The 18,216-nt window shown below is 52.1% G+C and overlaps 1 protein-coding gene and 1 long non-coding RNA gene across 7 annotated transcripts in view; one reads left to right on the top strand and one right to left on the bottom strand.

Moving 5' to 3' along the window:
* PLCG1 (phospholipase C gamma 1) overlaps positions 1–13,320 on the bottom strand; it is a 38,778-nt gene extending 25,458 nt beyond the window's left edge. For 3 of the 5 annotated variants that reach the window (XR_010125220.1, XR_010125219.1, XM_054467313.2), the window contains exons 1-2: positions 13,211–13,312; positions 12,388–12,725 (exon numbers count right to left, since the gene is read on the bottom strand). Coding sequence is in view for 3 of the 5 variants with exons in the window: in XM_054467313.2 (XP_054323288.1) it covers positions 12,388–12,604 (217 nt within the window). In the remaining 2 variants the exon portion in view is untranslated. Of the gene's footprint in view, positions 1–12,387; positions 12,726–13,210 lie in introns of all 5 variants that reach the window. The other 2 variants (XM_054467309.2, XM_054467310.2) reach the window with 1 other exon arrangement.
* A 154-nt stretch (positions 13,321–13,474) lies between these two features.
* LOC129021638 (uncharacterized) overlaps positions 13,475–18,216 on the top strand; it is a 36,948-nt gene continuing 32,206 nt past the window's right edge. Inside the window, exons 1-2 of one of the 2 annotated variants that reach the window (XR_008496100.2) lie at positions 13,475–14,539; positions 16,596–16,755. This is a non-coding gene — a long non-coding RNA (uncharacterized LOC129021638). Of the gene's footprint in view, positions 14,540–16,214; positions 16,513–16,595; positions 16,756–18,216 lie in introns of those variants that run through there. The other variant, XR_008496101.2, reaches the window with a different exon arrangement.

The raw sequence follows: 18,216 nt of genomic DNA, 5'->3' as shown, positions 1-18,216 counted from the left end.
TCCTGGCCTCAAGTGATCCTCTCACCTCGGCCTCCCAACGTGCTGGGATTACAGGTGTGAGCCACCATGCCTGGCCCATAAGTCACTCTGTCGTCCAGGCTGGAGTGCAGTGGCACCACCAGGGCTCACTGTAGCCTCTTCCTCCCCAGGTGCAGGTGGATCCTCCCACCTTGGCCTTTCAGGTAGCTGGGACTACAGGCAAACCACGACACCAGGCTAATTATATTTTTTGCAGAGATGGTGTTTTGCCATGTTGCCCAGGCTGTTCTTGAACTCCTGGGCTCAAATGACTCGCCATTCTTGGCCTCCCAAAGAGCTGGGATTACAGGCATGAATCACCGTGCCTGACCCATAAATCACTTATCTATAGTCCTCCTTCCTGATCCCTCAGAGCAATCAACACGGTTGATCACGCCCTCTCTCCCTGAAGCTCTGCCCTTGATTTCTCCTGCACAACCTTGCCTGGTTTTCATGCTTCTTTGTGCGCTACAGGCCTACCTGCATTTAGCAATGGCCTTGGTTAAGGCTCAGGTCAAGGTCCTCTCTTCCGGCGCTCTGCCTTCTTCCTCATCAGTGTCAGCCATGCCCACACCCTTAATTACCTCCTATGTACAGATAATTCACAAACAGCCTAGCCTAGCCTAGTCCTCTCCTCTTAAGCTTCAGATCCTTCAATTCAGCTGCCTACTTGCTATCCCCACTCTTTATCTCAAAACATCTCAAAGACAACTCCTCAAAACCAAACACTGTCTTCTCTCTCTCACCAGAACCCAGGCCTCTTGCCATACCCCCTGGGTCAGCTAAGAGCATCACCATTCAAACAGGTATCCAAACTCCAAACTTCAGAATGATCCTTTGCATCTCCTTTTCTCTCACCAGCCCCCAATCCGCCCTCTGACAAGTCCTACTGGCTTTACTATTCAAAATTAACCATACGTTCTGAGCACCTACATGAGAGACATTAAACTAGATACTTGGAATACAAGTACCTCAAGGAGCTTGAATGTGGAAGGAAAAATTAGATATGAGTATTATGCTAGATAGCTTACGTTAGAGTCCACAGACAAATACTATGAGAAGCTGAGAAGTAGAGGACGAAGTAGTTACTACCTCTGCTGGGTGGGAAGAGACGATGAGCAACAGCAGCATCTGGCATCCTGACACTCATTTCTTGCATATTTACTTTGCATAGACATTGTATAAAGCTCTTGATAAGATTGCCTTACAAGGATAAAAACTGCCTTATATTTTATCCTTGAAAATAACACTATGAAGTAAGTATTAGGGTCCCCAATTCCCAAGTGAGGAAACTGAGCACAAAGAGGTTAATTAACTTACCTAAGGTGGCAGTTGGTGAGTGGCAAAGCCAACAATACTTCAAAGCCAAGACTGCCTGTACCCTAGACGTGTGCTCTGTAATGCCTCAGAATCCTTGTTGGAAGTGGCCAAGCAGGGCCAGCACAGACAGAAGGGGAGGATGGAGAGGACTCCAGGTTGCGTGATGCATTCCTGCTTCACAGTATTTATTACAGTAGTAGCCATACATGTATCTTAAGGCTGTCTGATTGTTTTCTCCACTAGAGTGTAAACTCCTTGAGAGACTGCACCATGTCTGTCATCTTCAATGCTCCATGCCTACCAAGAACTTAATAAGGTTTTGGGGACCTTATTCAAGAAAAATACAATGAAAGCATCACTGCTATACAACCTGTTCCTGCTCACTAGATAAATGAGGCCCTCCTGACCACAGCCCAGCATATCTCCAAGTCTCTCTCTGCTGCCCTGTCTCTGCAGAGCCCTCTCACAAGGCAGAGGAAATGGAATGGGTTGGGAGAAGAAATAAAAATCTGCGGTCTCCCTCCCACAAGGAAACAACAGGTGCCTAGGACTCATAGTGGTGGGGGAAGCGTCAGAGCAATAGGGGCTGAGGTAGGGAGACAAGTGGGAGAGGGAGAATAGAGGCCTTCCCCTCTGCCACTCACTGAACCCCATGACATCTCACCACCCCAACCTTGGCTCCTGCCTCTTTGGTTTCTGTGTTACTGCCACCTCTTGGATGGTAAATGTGGGTTTAGTCCTTAAGCCTCCAACAGAGTAAATCTGTGAGGTTGGAGACCTTCTAAATAATGACTGGAAGTCATCAGGTCAGAGGCCTGCTTGCTGAGACATCCTGCTTCAGCAGAACCCACTAGGCTCTCCTGTTTTAGAGCTACTTGACCCAGCCACCACAGCATCTGGCTGCATTCCCTTTGGGCCATGCCAGCCCAAGCCAAGCCACTCTCCTGTCCCCTTTTTGCTTCCTGGGAAACAGGGCCCCAGTGAGTGATCTAGTCTCTGACCTCACTCCAAGGTGCCAGGGATCTCATTCACTCACTGCCTGCCCAGAAAGCCCAGCTTAAATTTTTTTTTTTTTTTTAAGAGATGGAGTCTTGCTCTGTCGCCCAGGCTGGAGTGCAATGGCGTGATCTTGGCTCACTGCAACCTCTGCCTCCCGCGTTCAAGCAATTATCCTGCCTCAGCTTCCTGAGTAGCTGGGTTACAGGAGCCCGACACCACGCCTGGTTAATTTTTGTATTTTTAGTAGAGATGGGATTTCACCATCTTAGCCAGGCTGGTCTTGAACTCCTGACTTCATGATCCACCCACCTCGGCCTCCCAAAGTGCTGGGATTACAGGCGTGAGCCATCGTGCCCGGCCCAGCTTAAATTCTTTGAAGTCACCTCCCCTACTGAGAGAGATGGCTACCTTGGATTTCTTTCTCCGAAGCTGAAGTTGAATACCCTATTGTTTTACCTGCTTAGGACAGCTGCTTGCCCAACCTTTACTAGCACACATGATTGTATGGAGCTTCATGCTTCCAGTGTAGACCAGTTCTACGACCACAACCAGGCCATCCTCTTGGGATCAGTCTGGCAACAGACATTCTGTTCTCACTGGAGGGAATGCTCTGTGTTTCACTGCTGGCCTCAAAAGGCACTCAGCAAAATCCTTAACAAAGTGACATACGTTACCTTTTCTAACCTCCTCGGTGGACATGCTAAGAACTCCCAAGAAAAGGCCACAGTCCCAGTTAGGATGGACAAGCTAACACAGGCACATTATACTCAATTACCGTTGAAGGTGGAGGAAGTGACTAGGGCAGGAAGAGGGGAGCTGCCTCCAAACAGCTGGTGGACTATCAGGCAGAAGAGGGTGACCATAAAGTGGGTCTTCAGCGCCTCAGAGAAGGACCATCATCCCTGCCCCCATTGCTGCCCAACCTCCCAACTGAGGGAATGGAGTTGTATTCCTTAGCTCACCTCCTGCCCCCAAGTAAGCTGAGAAACCTGTGGGACCTATGGCCAACTGGAGCTCTCCTTCACTCCTTCCTAGGGTTAGTCACCCTGTGAACTCAGGCCCACACTCTCTGGGCCTTAGGCTGAAGTCAAGGTGGGGTTGGAATTCTCCCACCACACATCCACACCTACACAGCCAGAACACAGTGTGGTCAATACCCGACTCCTACCACGGGCAAGGCCAAGCCAAGGACACTATGACCCAAGCCCATGCCCTCAACAATCATTTCCCTCAGAACATTTTAACTCAACCATATCCCCAGGTGTCCAAGAAAACAGGAAGCCAACCCCAAAGTGAACTCCCCACCTGTGCTGAGGAAGAACTAAACACACACAAACAAGTGGCCAAACTCTCCATGGCCCAACTCCTCACCAGTTTGGCCAGCTGTTCACTGTCAGGACCCAGAACATCAGTGAGACCACCCACTCTCCTCCGTACCCAAGCCTTGCTGCCTTGCGCCCAGGCCCCTCACAGCCTTTGTACAGATGCTTTACCTAACACCTGTGTGCCAGCTGGCAGGTGGAGGGACCTCAGGGGGTAGGATGGGCTGCTACAGGGAGAAACACGATTCTGTCTTGGCCCTCAGGCTCAGCCTACAGCACTTTAGGCACAGCTGTCTCCTGCCAGCCCTGGGCATTAGTGGTTTTCTGCATGGTCCAGATCACAAGCTTCTCAGGATCAAGGACTGGGTCACCTCCTTTTCTTGCTTCCTAACTCCAGCCTCCTCTGTGCCAGGCCTGGGCTCAGTAAAAAGGGATGCCAGTCTTCTGCAGGAGAACGCCCTGCCCCGTTTACTCTGCATCCTGAGTCTTGCTGAAGCCAGGGCCACCGGCCAACACCAGGAAGGGCCAGGGCCGGAAGGAAGCAGTAGAGCCTATACACAAAGCCTACATGTGGACTATAAAAAGGAGCTCCTCCCTGCCTCCCCCAGGATGGGCCTGGTTCCTAGGAGGTAAAGAGTGGTGAGAAAGCTAGGACTTAAGCCTGGGCACACAGCCACTGCAGCCTCTCAAAAGCTAGCCAAGAACCACCTCAAAAGGAACTAGTCTTGCAAGGAGGGGTGCGAGAATATTAAGGGCTTAGCCAGGAATGCAAGTAGAGACTCTCCAAGTCCCATCTCTTGGGACCATAGCCTCTCTTAAGGCAACCAACTCCACTGTCCCCATTGCTTCTTCCCCGAAACTACAGAATATTCGGGGACCAACCCTTTCTCACACTTCTTTCTCTACTCTCTAGGGGCTGAAAACACCCCCTAGAAGTCTCCAGGCACCCATATTCCCCACTTTCTCTGGAGACTCCGGCACACCCAGCAAAGCTCTGGGAAGCAACTGTGATGAGTGGCAGAAGTAGCGAGAAACTCAAACTCTGGGCAGCAGCAGGATACTGTGGCCACAACAGAGTAGGCTCAGCGGGCAGCTCAAGTAGGGCCATGGGTCGGTGGGGAAGGGGGGCAGCTATGGCAGAGGTGACAATTAGGCAAGGGCCACACAAATATACCTATTTCAAAGATGTCAGCCAGGACAGTCTCTTGACCCACACAGGCAGCACTCTACTCTACCACAACAGCAAAGCCACACTCACCACATGCATCCTAAGTCATAGAAATTAAATCCTTCTAAACCTCCATACTCCAAATCCCTCTCCAGCCTAGTTTGCCCAGGGTGTTCAGGCTCTGTACTAGAGGCCTCACCCAGAACCAGAGGCCACTCTCCAGGGATGGTGGTGTAGGTTAGCACACATAGCAAATAGGGGAAATTAACCTTCCTTGTTGCCAGCCATTGATATGTGGGCATCATTTGTTATCACAGCACACCCTCACCTACCCTGACAGAGCAGCCTCTTGCTTTATTTCCTTCACAGAACTCACCAAATCCTATAAGTATTTTATCTGTCTGGCTATTTATCTCCTTTCTGCTGTATCTACCCTAACCTTATGTCCACTACTGGTCTCCACAGTGCTTGGCACAGTTAGCAAATGCCAGAGTCTAAAGCCAGGGAAGCACAAGTCGTCTCTCACTTATTCAATGAGCCACTGAGGCCCAAGAAAGCTAGTTTTTTTTTTTTTTTTTTTTTTTTTTTTTTTTAAGGAGAGTAGCTATGGTGAGATGGAACACAAACCAAGCTAGAGATCTACTGCACCATGAACAAGTCAGAGGCTGGAGTAATCACATCCAGCTCAGTGTGCCCAACACACAGTAGCAAGGTCTACAATAAATGTATGACAAATTAAAGAGCACATGAATGAATGCATGCTCTTGAGTTGTCATAGAGAATCCTGGAAAAGTCCTTCTCAGGACATTTGGGGCACGGAGCCCCAGGTTCCCATGTTCTGTAGAAGCTTAGGCGGAAGCGTCACCACGAACCAGAAAGTCAAGAGGGTGAGGCTCTTCTGTGCCCCTCCCCCAATCAGCGGCTACATTCACCCCCATGTAGGAGTGTGGGAAAGGTCTGGGTGGGCCAAGCCTCTCAACACCGGTGTTGTGGCAAGGATGAGTGCAGGACGGGTTTTGAAATTGAGGCAATGAGTCCAGCTTGTCCACAGATGGAAGTCTAGGCTGGTAAAACACATGTGGCCAGAAGGAAGAAAAACAAAACAAAAAAATAACCCTCTGTTCCTATAGAACAGTCCATCCTATTGTCATTTTCCCCAGAATGGGAGAATAAACTGAATACTATAACAGGAATCAGAAATCCTAGGATCTGCCATGAACTTGCTATGTGACCTTACCCTTAGAGCCTTGGTTTTCTCCTCTGTAAGAGAGGGATAGTAACTCCTGCCCTCCATGGATTAATGGAGCTGCTGTGAAGTTCAAATACAACAGGTGAGAAAATGTTCCATGAACTCCCAATTTGCTATTCCAATTCCAGAGTTTTCTGATGCCCCAGTCCTCTGTGTACAGAGTCAGGGAAGGAACACACAAAGCAAATAGGAAACAGACTCCTAGCCCAGGTTGTTGGAGCAGCCACTTGTGGCCGAGCTTAGTGGTGGAAAAGATTGGAGCTCTGTAGTTAACGAAGGTGAGAGTAAAGGAAATGAATACTGTTAAGTGGCCACTAAGTACAAATGTTGTGCTGGGTAGTTTTCACATAAAATCTCTTACTCTCATATATAATCTCCCTTATTATTAATATACAGCTCTGTGAGGAGAAATTACTTTTACGGCTAAAGATCGATTTCAGACAAGGAAAAGTAATCTGCCCAAGGTCACAGTAAGAGCTGAGACCTGAACCCAAATCTGACCAGCTCTAGCCACAAATCTCCAGGCACTTCAGCTCAATTACCAGCAAGGTGGGACTATCTGGTCAATGGTGGCCTGAAGCCACTCCTCACCCGTGGCTCCACCTTGAGTCTTGCCACCTGTAAACATGCTGCTCTCAGAGATTCCCTCCAAGGAAGCACTGTTCCCATGCTCCTCTAAACAAGGCACTCTACAAGGGGCACCAGAATATTCCCATCCTCCTATCCCACACCCATCTCTCCTAGGACTCTCCTCAAAGTCTGCAGTGACTTCTCTAGTTCTAACAAAGCAAGTGGAAAGGGGGAAAAATCAGTCTCCTAATATCACACCTTTGCAATCTCAGGCCTCACTCCCTTCCTCCAACTTATCATCTGTGGTCTCCTTGAAGCCACATCCCACAGGAAAAGGTACAGAGTGAGAAGAGATGCTGTGAGTTAACGGAGACTGACACAGAACAGTGACAGCAGAGGCAGGCCCTACCACATTGAGGCTGTGGCATTAGAGCATGTCCTCGAAGACAAGGTATCTCCAGATAGCGTCCTGGGCTAGGCACTTAGAAATAGGACAATAACATACCTTCACTCTACAGAAGGGGTTACCACCCAAAGCAGCTGCTTCCAGCCAACTGCCCTGTCTCCCTGCCAAACCAGCAGTGGGAAAGAGCCCTGACAATAGAGGGACTGCTGAGAGCTGCAAGAGAGGATGAGTGGGCCTCCTTGCCTCTGAATCAAAGGGCTTGGTGGCCAGGCACCAGCCCCTTAGGACAACAGGTGCATTTGAACTCCTCCCCACCAGGTCCTCCTGGGAACTTAATCCTCATCTCTGTCCTGTCAGGGATCCTATGTAGTAAGTACTTACACTGCGCCACAATCCATGCTAAGCACTTTATACAGGTTCTCATCAAATCCTCACAAAAACCTTATAAAATAAGTGCCATTTGATACTATCCTTTTTACAGATAAGCAGCCCAGAGAGGTAGTCATATGCTTTAAGGTCACAGAGCAAGTAAGCTGCACAACAGGATTTTAATTCAAGCAGAGTCTAGGGCCCAAATGCTTAACTACTAAGCTCTGTCTCACCCCTCAAGACCCAGCCCTTCTCCCATCTACCATCATGGCATCCCCGCCCTGCCTCAGCAAGAAGGTCTTGTCTGGGCCCTCATCAGCTCTCTCCTGCAAACTGTGCAAACTGTAGGAGCTCACTGGCCTCCCTCCCCAACACCTGTCTGACAAACCACTGCCACTGTGGTCTCCCAGGCAGAGGCAAGTCAGTCCCACAACAGCCTCTGCTGACTCCCATCGCCTCCAGGACTGAGTGTAATCTGCTGGACACAGCATACCAGGGCGACAGCTGTCTCCAACCAGTCCCAGCCTCCTCTCTACCACACCATATCTGTTCCCTACCCCTGCACAGAGTGATTCCCAGTTCCTCAGCCTCAGCACAGGCAGGTGCCTCAGTAATTCAAGGCCTACCTCAAAGGTCACCTCTCCTTTAATGCCTTCCTGGCAGAGCTCCTCACAGTTTTTGCTAGAGGCCTTTATATTACGGTAGGTAACACACAGGCAGGGTCATATGCCTCTACATCTGTCTTTTCCAAGAGTTCATCAATGGCACAAACCATGTCTCAATAAACTTTTGAATCCTTGGTGCCTAGCACTGGGCAAATGGGGAGGTGTAATAATACTTATTGCAAATATTAATAAATGTGCCTCATTCCAAGAAGTTACCCAGAGCAAAGCTGGTAGCCAAGATCTCTAAACTCCAACTGAATCCTATGCATCTGTGTACACATACACACAAGAGTCTGCAGAGAAGCTGGAGGTGTTGTGGGTCCCAGGACTGGGTGTGCTCAGCTACTCCAGTTATCTGTGAAGCAGGCCCTTTTCCTAGGTTCACAGGAAACAAAGGATCCCAGCTGGGCAGGGGGGCCTGGAAACCCACACATCGGGGCAAGCATGGGGTGCTGAGGAAATACTAAAAGGTCTGACTTCCCTTGGAAAAAACTACATTCAGACAGGAAACACACAGGCAGGGATGGCTAGCTCTGGAGATCCGGACATGGGCTCTTGCCCCTCTCCCACTGTGAGTAACAGCCAGTACAAAGAAAACCCTTGATGACACCGGCCTGGGCCTTGCCCTCTCCCGTGCTATGGGCCTAGCCCTCGGAGCAGGCCTCCTGGTGTGGTCTGCTCCCCAGCCACAGGGGTCAAGCCCCAGCCAGCTGGTTCCACTACTACCTCCCTTCTGAGCCCGCCTGCCTCATCAAGGCAGTTAGCTGTTTTCTTCCACCACCCTCACCCTCTTCATCAAAGGTACTGCTCACAATTGTCATTGCCTGTTTTCGTTTCCCTAAAAGCAAGCACCCATATTCATTCACCTCAGAGGGCTTGGCATCTAGAAAAGTATCTAGTGAAGAATCAGCCAAAGACAGAAGCCTGGGGCCCCAGAAGTCCCCACGGACATGCTCAGCCAGTATTCACAGAGTACCTCCACAGTGTCTACACCAGTGTTTACTGGGCCCACAAAGACCCTCAAATGGACAACCTCATTAAACACGAGTCTGAACCATCTCAACTCAGAAGACACCAGAAGAAAAAGTGTGGAGCCAGAGCCTAGAGAGGCTGAGGCTGTCTTGGGATACAAAAGCCAAAGTGGTCTTTGCCCTGTAACGCATGGTCTGAGCACAAAGGTGTCTCACAGAGGAGCCACGTGGACCACAGGGAACATGGGCTTGGGGTTGCTAGTCAGCCACTGACTAGTGAGCTGGCCCCAGCTGAGGCCCTGGCACACACTGACACAACACCTTGGGCACAAACGATTCTCCATTTCCATTTCCTCATCTGTAAAATTGGACGAAAGGTCTCGATAGCACTCAGCTGGAACTCTACATAACTGCATTTTATTGATTTATGTCAGTATCTGCAACATAAAAGGCCAAACACCAACCTGGTTCCTGTCATACCACCAGGACAACCAAACTTGTCAACACCTAAGCACTTCCCCACCCTGCTTTTGAGCCAAATGATCACCCTAGAAATCAGCAGGTGTCAGCTCCATTTCACAAGTGCTGACAAGAGAGGGCACAGAGTCAGGGCACAAGTAGGTCTTACATATGGGTGCTCCTTAAACCACACTGTCTCTCCCTCAGGTCTACCAACACGCTGAAGATAGCACAGTGTCTCTCTCTTAGGCCAGGCTTCAGGCACTGCTGGTACCCTGGTAGGGTCAGTAGGAAAGGCTAGATACCTGAGGTGCTTGGGCAAAAGTCCAGGTGGCAGAAAACCTGGCTGGCAGTCCAACCTCCTCAGAGGCCACAGGGATCGGAACCCACCAACAAGGAGAGCCCATGAATGGGCAGAAGCAGGGCAGGGCTTCAGTGGAAGCCTCCATTAGTAAAGTCTGAACACACAAGCATCGACCAGACTTTTCATCCAGGCTCCTTTCAATCTGAGCCCCCAAAATCCAAGAGCCAGGGTCCTCCTACATCCTCTGCCTACTCTCCAGGCCTGTTAAATCCTAGCTAACTGATGAGATCACTGAATGTGTACACCTCTGGCTGACCCACCTGCTCACCCCTGGGTAGGGGGTTATCAGGTCCTCTGTATGCCTGCCTCCATCCCCCAAAGACCTGAGGCATGATAAATCATCCCCTCTCTGCACCCCTTTTTTCTGTTCAGGCCCCAACTTACAAACAAGAAAGGTCACACCCAGGAGTCAAATGTGCACAACTGCAAACACTTTCTCTACAGAAACACTGTTCTACACGGTGGGTGGGTGAGTGGGCACATGGGTTGGGGCAAAACAAAACTGTTTCCTGCCTTTTTCTGAGTAGCAATCTAAGTGAAATGTGAATTTGGTCACTGTCCTCCTCCCTTCCTGCACCTTCATCCTCACCCACAGCCACACCTCACCCCCTCACCATTCCCAGTTCAGGGACTTGAAGGGCAGCCACGGTCTATCGTTAATGTTATTGCTAATAACAGCTCACATTTATTAAACATTTATGTGTCAGACAATGCTAGATGTTTTACATGAATTGTCTCATTTGATCCTGGAGCAACCATACATACTGGATATATTATTACCCCCATTTTACACATGAGGAAATCAAGGCTCAGAGAAGGTAAGTAACTGGCCGGGAAACATACAACGAATATATGGGCTTCAAATCCAGACTTGCCATCAACTACTGTGCTACGTTTATTGCCTGCTAATATGCGTGGTTTAAAACGCAGTCTGTTACCCAGGAGATCTCTGAGAACTTCCAGCCAGTGCCACCAACTCAACACAGCATAGAGAGAAAGGAAGGAGACTATGCCTGGAGCCTGATGCCTGAATGATGTTCCCAGGGTTATGTCAGCTGTTTGCAGTGTCGATCCTTCCTTTACTTTGGAATCCACAGGCTCTCAAGTCACTAAAATGTTCTCCCAATGGCTGACAGGGTCAGTGGGGGCACTGAGGAAGGCGGCTGCCATTTCTAAGTTGAGCAGCTGCGTTAGATCTGTGTCAGATCTGGAGTTTGTAGCTGAGGATGGTTGGCTGCCTCACCACAAGACCTTCCTTCCTCCCAACCTCCTCAACTATCTACACACATGCACACCATACCCAAGAAGGTTTGTGGGACCCCCCTTGGGGTGTCACTTCCTGATCTCCCTCCTTCACACAGACCTGGTTCTGAGCCTGGGTCTCTCTAACCCCAGTCTCCGGGGGTCCCTGCAAGAAGCAACCCAGTTTAGAGTTGCAGACACACCATCTCTTCACACTGAGAGGCGGGGGAATGGAGGGCAGAGCAGAGTGCCCATCCGACCACAGCACAGGCACGCGCTAAGTGGAACTCTCAAAGATCTGGGGTTTTTCAAAATCCCCCAACTCCCTCCTCCCACTAGAGACAAGCGCAAAAGCAGCTAAGCTCAGGCCTGGGAAGGCGAAAAGGCAGGAAACCAAGAGAAGCTGCTCCCGCTCCCTGAAGCCACCGGACAGAGGACAAAGGGCTAGACTCACAAACTAGCTGCACTCCTAAGAACAGTACCTGACTCCAAGGCGCTGGGGCAGGCCTTTATGGGGCCCATCTCTTGGGAACGTGCTTCCCAGGGCAAGGGGAGTCCCTGCCCTGGCACTGAGTGTCTGCCCACCCACATAGGCCTCCAAAACCCAGCTTTGGGACAAAAGTAGCAGAAAAAAAAAAAAAAAATCCAGCCACTGGCTTCTCTCAGGCTTCTCCAAACCAAACAAGACCACCTTCCTCCCCCTCCCCTAGAGGGAGATGAGTAGGCCTCGCTCTGCACCAAGACCAGCCCTACCCAACATCTGCCTAAGTTCTACTTAGGGAACCCAAAAGTTCCTTTGCAAATAAGAGCCCAGCCTGGGGGCCCGGAGAGTTTCACAGACTGCTCTTTATAGATAAAGAGTGGGAGCGGACCGTCTGGTCAGGCCCCAGGTTCCCGTGCAGGGTGGGGGCCACTGCCTTAGCTCCCCTCGCCGACGCCGCCACCACTCCCAGGGTCTGGGGGGCCCGATGCCTGCACCGCAGGTCTCCAGCCCGCGAGGATTTTTAGGCCTCACGGCAAAGCGCCTGGAACACTCCCCCCAGCTGGGGGAGAGGGGGGGTGTCCTGTCAGGTGACCGAGGACCCGGATGCCCCCCGCCCCCAGTGACCACCCGAGACGAAGCGGGGGCGGGGCCCGGAGGGAGTGGGGGAGGGCCCGAAAGTTTGCCCAAGTCGCTGGGGCGGCCGGCCGGGGCGCAGGCAGTCGGGCCGGGCTCCCACGACCCCCGCGAACGGCGGGCCCAGGCAGGAAGTGGGCGCACTTACTGGCCCCCTCGATCTTGTCGGCACCACGGCTCCACGTGATCTGGCGCGTCTCCAGCTTGACCTGGAAGGTCTTCCGCTCTGGTCGCTGCGACTTCTTGGAGTAGAACAAAGTCATGACGGTGCCCACCTCGAGGCTGCGGCAGAGGTGCAGCACCTCGGCGTCCGAGGGGGCGCCGGGCCCGCAGCCGTTGGCGCAAGGGGACGCAGCGCCCGCCATGGCTCCGACGCTGGGGGCGGCGGCGGCACAGGCCGGGACCGCCCGGGAGCAGGCGCAACGGCGGCGGCTGAGGTTGGGGCTGAGGCTGAGGCGGCCGACGAGCGGGACCCGGCGGCGGCTCCTGCAGGCGGACACGGGGCGGGGCCTGAGCGCGGCGGGGCGGGGCTGCCCTGAGGCCCCGCCCCGCCCGCGCGCCGGGAACAAAGGCGCCCGCGCACCCGTGGGGAGGACCCCCGCCCGCGGGCCCGCCGCGCCTGCGCCCCGCGACCCCCAGACAGGCCGCAGGCGGGGACGGAGGCGCGACTGCGGCGGGAGCGCGCGCCGTTCCCGGTCGACCCACCCAGCCCTCAGTCCCGCAGAGCTTTCTCACGTGGCCCCGGACACAGCCCGGCGGCCACGAGCGGCCCTGTCACGCACGGCAGCCCCGCCCACAGGCCGCAGGCCCCGCGGCCGGCGCGTCAGTCAGGCGTACTCGCACGGGCGGCCGGCAGCCCGCGGTCCCGCACAGACGCAGCCCCCGAGTCCCGAACACCGCCCATGCAGCGACCGGGATGGGACGTGAAGGGATGGCGCGTCCTCCGGGAATGCCCGGCTAAACCCAGTTACCTGGGCGGGCTTCCCGGAGAAGGGAGCCAGGACGGGTCGCCTCACACCGGCGGCGGCGGCGGTGGCGGCGACGGCGGCGGGTCCTCCGCGCGCCCTCTCCCGGGAGGGGCGGGGGCGGGGCTGCCTGCGGATTGGTCGCGGGCACTGATGGACAGCCGACATGTCCCGCCCCCCGGCAGCGCGGGGTTGGCCCGCAGGCTGCTCTGGCGACGGCCAGACCTACGTCTGTCTGTTCCCCCCCTGCTGCCAGGGTGGCCTTCAGTGGTCCTCTCATTCGGAGAGTTTCCCCCCAAGCGTGAGCACCCCTTGCAGGGGCGTTAGGTCCGCGGCCGCGCTGTCCAGCGGTCTGACCTGCAGCTCCCAGGGCCTTTGTGTCTGTCCCTCGCATGGGCCTCTGCACGCTCCGTCCCCACGCGGCAGGACTCAAGTCCGATTCGGGGCTCTGGCTCAGACCGTACCCCGCAGCGCCCCTCCTGCAAATGCTCTCCTGAACTTTGGTTTTCCCTGCCTTGCTTTCCTCCTCCTCCTGTGGCCGCTGCCTCTCGATCTCAGAAACTTCTCTTCCTCTGCACTCAGTGCTAGGCCAGATCCCAAGGCGACCTGACCTTTCCGCTGGCTTTGCCCACAACACAGGCACCGGTGACTCCAAACCTGCATCTCCCCTACGTTCCAGGCCCCAGCATCCCACTGCATGTTCCACATCCCCCCGTTAGACAGCTCACCTTCCCTCCCCAAACGATTCCTTCCACAGTCTTCATTTTCTCAGAACGCGGCGCTAAACTCCTCTAAGTTGGAAGGCCAAAAACCTTGCAGCTAACTTTGCTTCCTCCCTCTGCCTCACCTCCAATCCATCAAGACCTGTTCACTCAGCCCACAAGCTGAAGGCCCCATCTCCTGTCACCCAGACTACTCACCTTGTTTGGTTTTGCCTGGATCTATCATGCTTTAAATCTTTAAAATGAAATTAAATCATGATCCCCTACATCCAGCCTAAAACCCTCCGTGAATTCCCATTGCACCTAAAATCCACACTCCCTACTTGGCCTAGCAGGTTCTGTATGACCTGCCCATCTCATCAGTTTCATCTCTCACAAGTGATCCTTCACTCTCCATTCTCCAGCCACAAGGCCTTTTTCTGGTTATGGAACATAATTCATACTCTTCGTCTTTCTGAAGCCATTCTTGAAACTCACCCCTGCAATCTATCTACCCTTGTCAGCACCGCCAAAATTGAGGACACCCACGGTCGCGGTGGAGCCTGTCTGACATGTTGAGCCAGGCAGTGGGTCGGCTGCCAGACACAGCAGGACAACTTACTGCATTTCAGAGGTGAGAAGCCCAACAGAGCTTCCAGCTGATGCCAGAGAAAGAGCCAGGCTTCCTGGGATTTGTGAGATAGTAGGACTAGACTAGAGTTTGTAAGTATGTAAGAGCGTGTGCTCGGGCAACCCACTCGGCTGGATAGTGACCTGGGGCTGCTGCTTCTGACTCTGTCTTACTGTAGTGGAAACTTGTGTGTTAACGTTGATTTCCTCAAGTGCGTCCCCTAAGAAGCTCAGAATTCAGCATGACATTGAGACACTTTTTCCTAGCCAGCTTCTGTAGCGTAAGGAGCGGTGGGGTAGCTGAGATGGACTGCCACCTAGTGGCAGGCCTTTACGTGGGCGGGAAGGAGCTAGCGTAGACCCTGTGCTGAAGGCGTGCACCTGTGGTCACACCTGATCCTCATAATTATCCTCTAATCAGGAATGATGGTCCACAATTTACTGATGAGGAAACAGAGATTCAGAGAAGTTCTACAGTTTGCCCCAAAGCCACATAATTAACGTAACTAGGTGGGAATTAGAACCCAAGTCAGCCTGACTCCATGAGTTTTCTGCCTCACAGGAGATCCACTGGCTTAGGTAAGTCCTGGTGGTCAGTAGTCAGTGGGCATGGAGGCTATATGGTTAATCAGCATGGGTGAGGGGAGGCATGCTCACCACTGGCCTTGGGCACAGGGAATCCAGCAGAACGTGAGTGCTCACAGAGTGTGGCTTGAACTGGCTTAGGCTTGAAGTTCTGTGGACCCTGCTCTTCTCTGTGTTGGGCATTGACAACATGAGGAGCACAAGAGAGACACAGCGCCAGCTCTCCGGGAGTTCAGACATTAAATAAACACTCTGTTACATAAAGACAATTATGATGAGGGCTAGAAGGAAAAACATTGGGTCGAGATCTCTTCAGACCTCAGCAGGGGTCTAAAGGAAGTGAGTCGATGGTGAGGTGAATTATTAAAGGTGGGTTGGAGAAAAGTACATTCCAAGTAGAGGTAACAGCATGTACAAAGGCCCTGAGGCCAGGAAGAGGTTGTTGAATTTAGGGTTACAAAGCTAGAGTTTCCTGACTGAGGAGGGGATAGGGAGTGATGAGGCCAGGAAGGCAGACGGGGGCTGAATGGGGCCCCTCTCTGGCTGTCTGATCCTGTTTTTTACAGGAGGCACCCTCCTAAGTGCCGCAGCCCTCATTGAGCTTCCTGTGCTGACTCGGGCAGCCTGTGGGCTCTGATGCACTTTTTACACCTGTTTCTCCATTTTTTTGGGAGCTTCCTAACATGCAGGGTAAGGCTTCCTTGCTTTTACTTTTGCCTCTAGGTCTGGACCTCTAGGGGCTCAAGAAATCCCTGCCAACAAGAGCTTGAGTTTTCAGCCTGTTGCCAGGCCTGTAATCAGGGAACAGGGCCCATTTCCTCCTGGGACTTCTGGGCCAGCATCCCAGGCCTCAGGTGCCTCCTTCCATCAAAGGAGGTGCAGGAAAAACGGGGCATGCGGAGGGTGTGGTCTGTGTGGGCTTCCCCCAGCTCAGCATATATATGGGTGCGTGGGTGTGAATGGCAATACGTGCAGCTGCGCTGTCTGGGAGGAGCAGCCCAGCACCCACACAAGGCACACGCCTGTGACGTCACCCATGCTAGCCCTGCTCAGGCCTGTTTCTGTGAACATGCGTGCTTCAGCATGCCCTGGCCTACACTGTAGCTGTGCCCGTGCCCAGAGTCTGGGGAGAATCCCAGCCCAACTGCCCCTAGGGACCTATGGGTTTGGCCTCACAGCTGTTTATTAAATGACCACTTAGAACAGTGGTTGGCATATAGTAAACACTATGGAACTGCTTTATCCACATTGTCTCATTTCTTCCTCATTACAGCCCTGTAAGTGCTCTTATTATCCCCATTTTCCAGATGAAAAAACTGAGGCACAGAGCTAAAAGGCAGGATTCAAACCCAGGTAGTCTGGCCCCAGAGTCAATGCTGTTTTGCTTCCCATGTATGTATGAACACTTTATTGTATATCCTCTCTCCTTTGTAAAATACCCTTACCTGATATGTTTTCTCTTTTTTTTGAGACAGTTTCTCTCCCGTCGCCCAGGCTGGCGTGCAATGGCACAATCTCGGCTCATTGCAATCTCCACCTCCCGAGTTCAAGCAGTTCTCCTGCCTCAGCCTCCTGAGTCTCTTTTGATTCAGTGCTGTCACAGGTTGGGTTCTTTGGATGTGGACTCTGTGACAGGTTAGTGTGCAGCATGTTTACTGGAGAGTGGCCCTGGGATCAACACTCTGGGAGGTACTGGAAAGAAACAGGAGTGGGCACAGGGAAAACTAAACTGAGACGCAGGCCTGATGACAGTCTTAGCCAACCCCAGGATCTCTGTTGTCTGGCACTAGCCTGGAAAGGAGTTGTAATGTCCTGGGAAGAGCCTAGCCTGGGCCAGATGGCACTCTGCAGCCAAGATGATCTTCGAGGGGCTGACAGCTAAAGATGTTCTGCTGACAGCTCTCCCAATAGTTGGGTCAACAAGTCCTTCCTTGAAGGGGATCTGGGTGGCACGTTGCTATGTCTACCACAAATGTATTCTTTTTCAGCCCTTTAAAAAATGTTTTGAGTACTTAAAAATAGAGAACAAAATATAGAAATAGGAGATGAGATTATAAGGAGAAGGATGATAATATGGTTTATGGGTTAACGTAGCCGATGTGATTTGAGAATTAAACATGGCTGAGCTTCCTGATAGCCAAAACAATAACACTTTCTATTCTGTTAACTGGTTCTTTGGAGTCAAAAAAATTTCTGGGGTTAAATGATAAAAGAAGTTTCTCACCTGGATACTTATTTAATTGAAATAGTGGAGAATGTTCTCAACTGGTTAATAGCAAATGCTGATGCCGTTTTCATTTGTTCCTTGTAATAGCCTTGAGTGAATATCGAAGGCATAATACACAAGTATAGCTCAGTGAAGCCCTTTTCACATTAGAAGGGAGCAGATTTATAGTCTTGCAGTGTCTAATTTGATCCATGTGTAAGACATTGTCCTTTTTCTTTAAACCATTCTTTTTTTTTTTTTTTTTGAGACGGAGTTTTTTTTTTTACTCTTGTTGTCCAGGCTGGAGTGCAGTGGCGCAATCTCGGTTCACTGCAACCTCCGCCTCCCGGGTTCAAGCAAGTCTCCTGCCTCAGCCTCCTGAGTAGCTGGGATTACAGGCGCGTGCCACCATGCCCAGCTAATTTTTTGTATTTTTAGTAGAGACGGGGTTTCATCATGTTGGCCAGGTTGGTCTCAAACTCCTGACCTCAGGGGATCCACCCACTGCAGCCTCCCAAAGTGCAGGGATTACAGGCGTGAGCCACTGCACCTGGCCTAAACCATTCTTTAATTTTTACTCAGTTTCTCGTGTTAGACATCTGAACAGCCCCTCCTCTGGGTTTGTGAGCCAGGCTGCACCTCAGCACACAGCCAGTACTACTTCCTAAGAACTAACCTCAGTGCACCTTGAACTCCACCCACAACCTGCTGTTTAGGCTCCTGACCCCTGGCCCCCAAATCTATCTGTGGCTCCAACTTAGTCCAGGCCTCACACTTCTTAGGTCATGTCCACCTGCTTTCCTCCTCACCTGGGCTGTATTATCTGTCCCTCAAGAGCCTTGTGTTTTCTCTCAAGGCAAAATCACACCTGGCTCGGCTGCTCCCAGGGA

Source organism: Pongo pygmaeus, chromosome 21 (genome assembly GCF_028885625.2).
Source record: "Pongo pygmaeus isolate AG05252 chromosome 21, NHGRI_mPonPyg2-v2.0_pri, whole genome shotgun sequence".
Taxonomy (NCBI): domain Eukaryota; kingdom Metazoa; phylum Chordata; class Mammalia; order Primates; family Hominidae; genus Pongo; species Pongo pygmaeus.
Note: the sequence above shows the minus strand (reverse complement) of the source record. Positions and strands in the feature narration are given on the sequence as shown.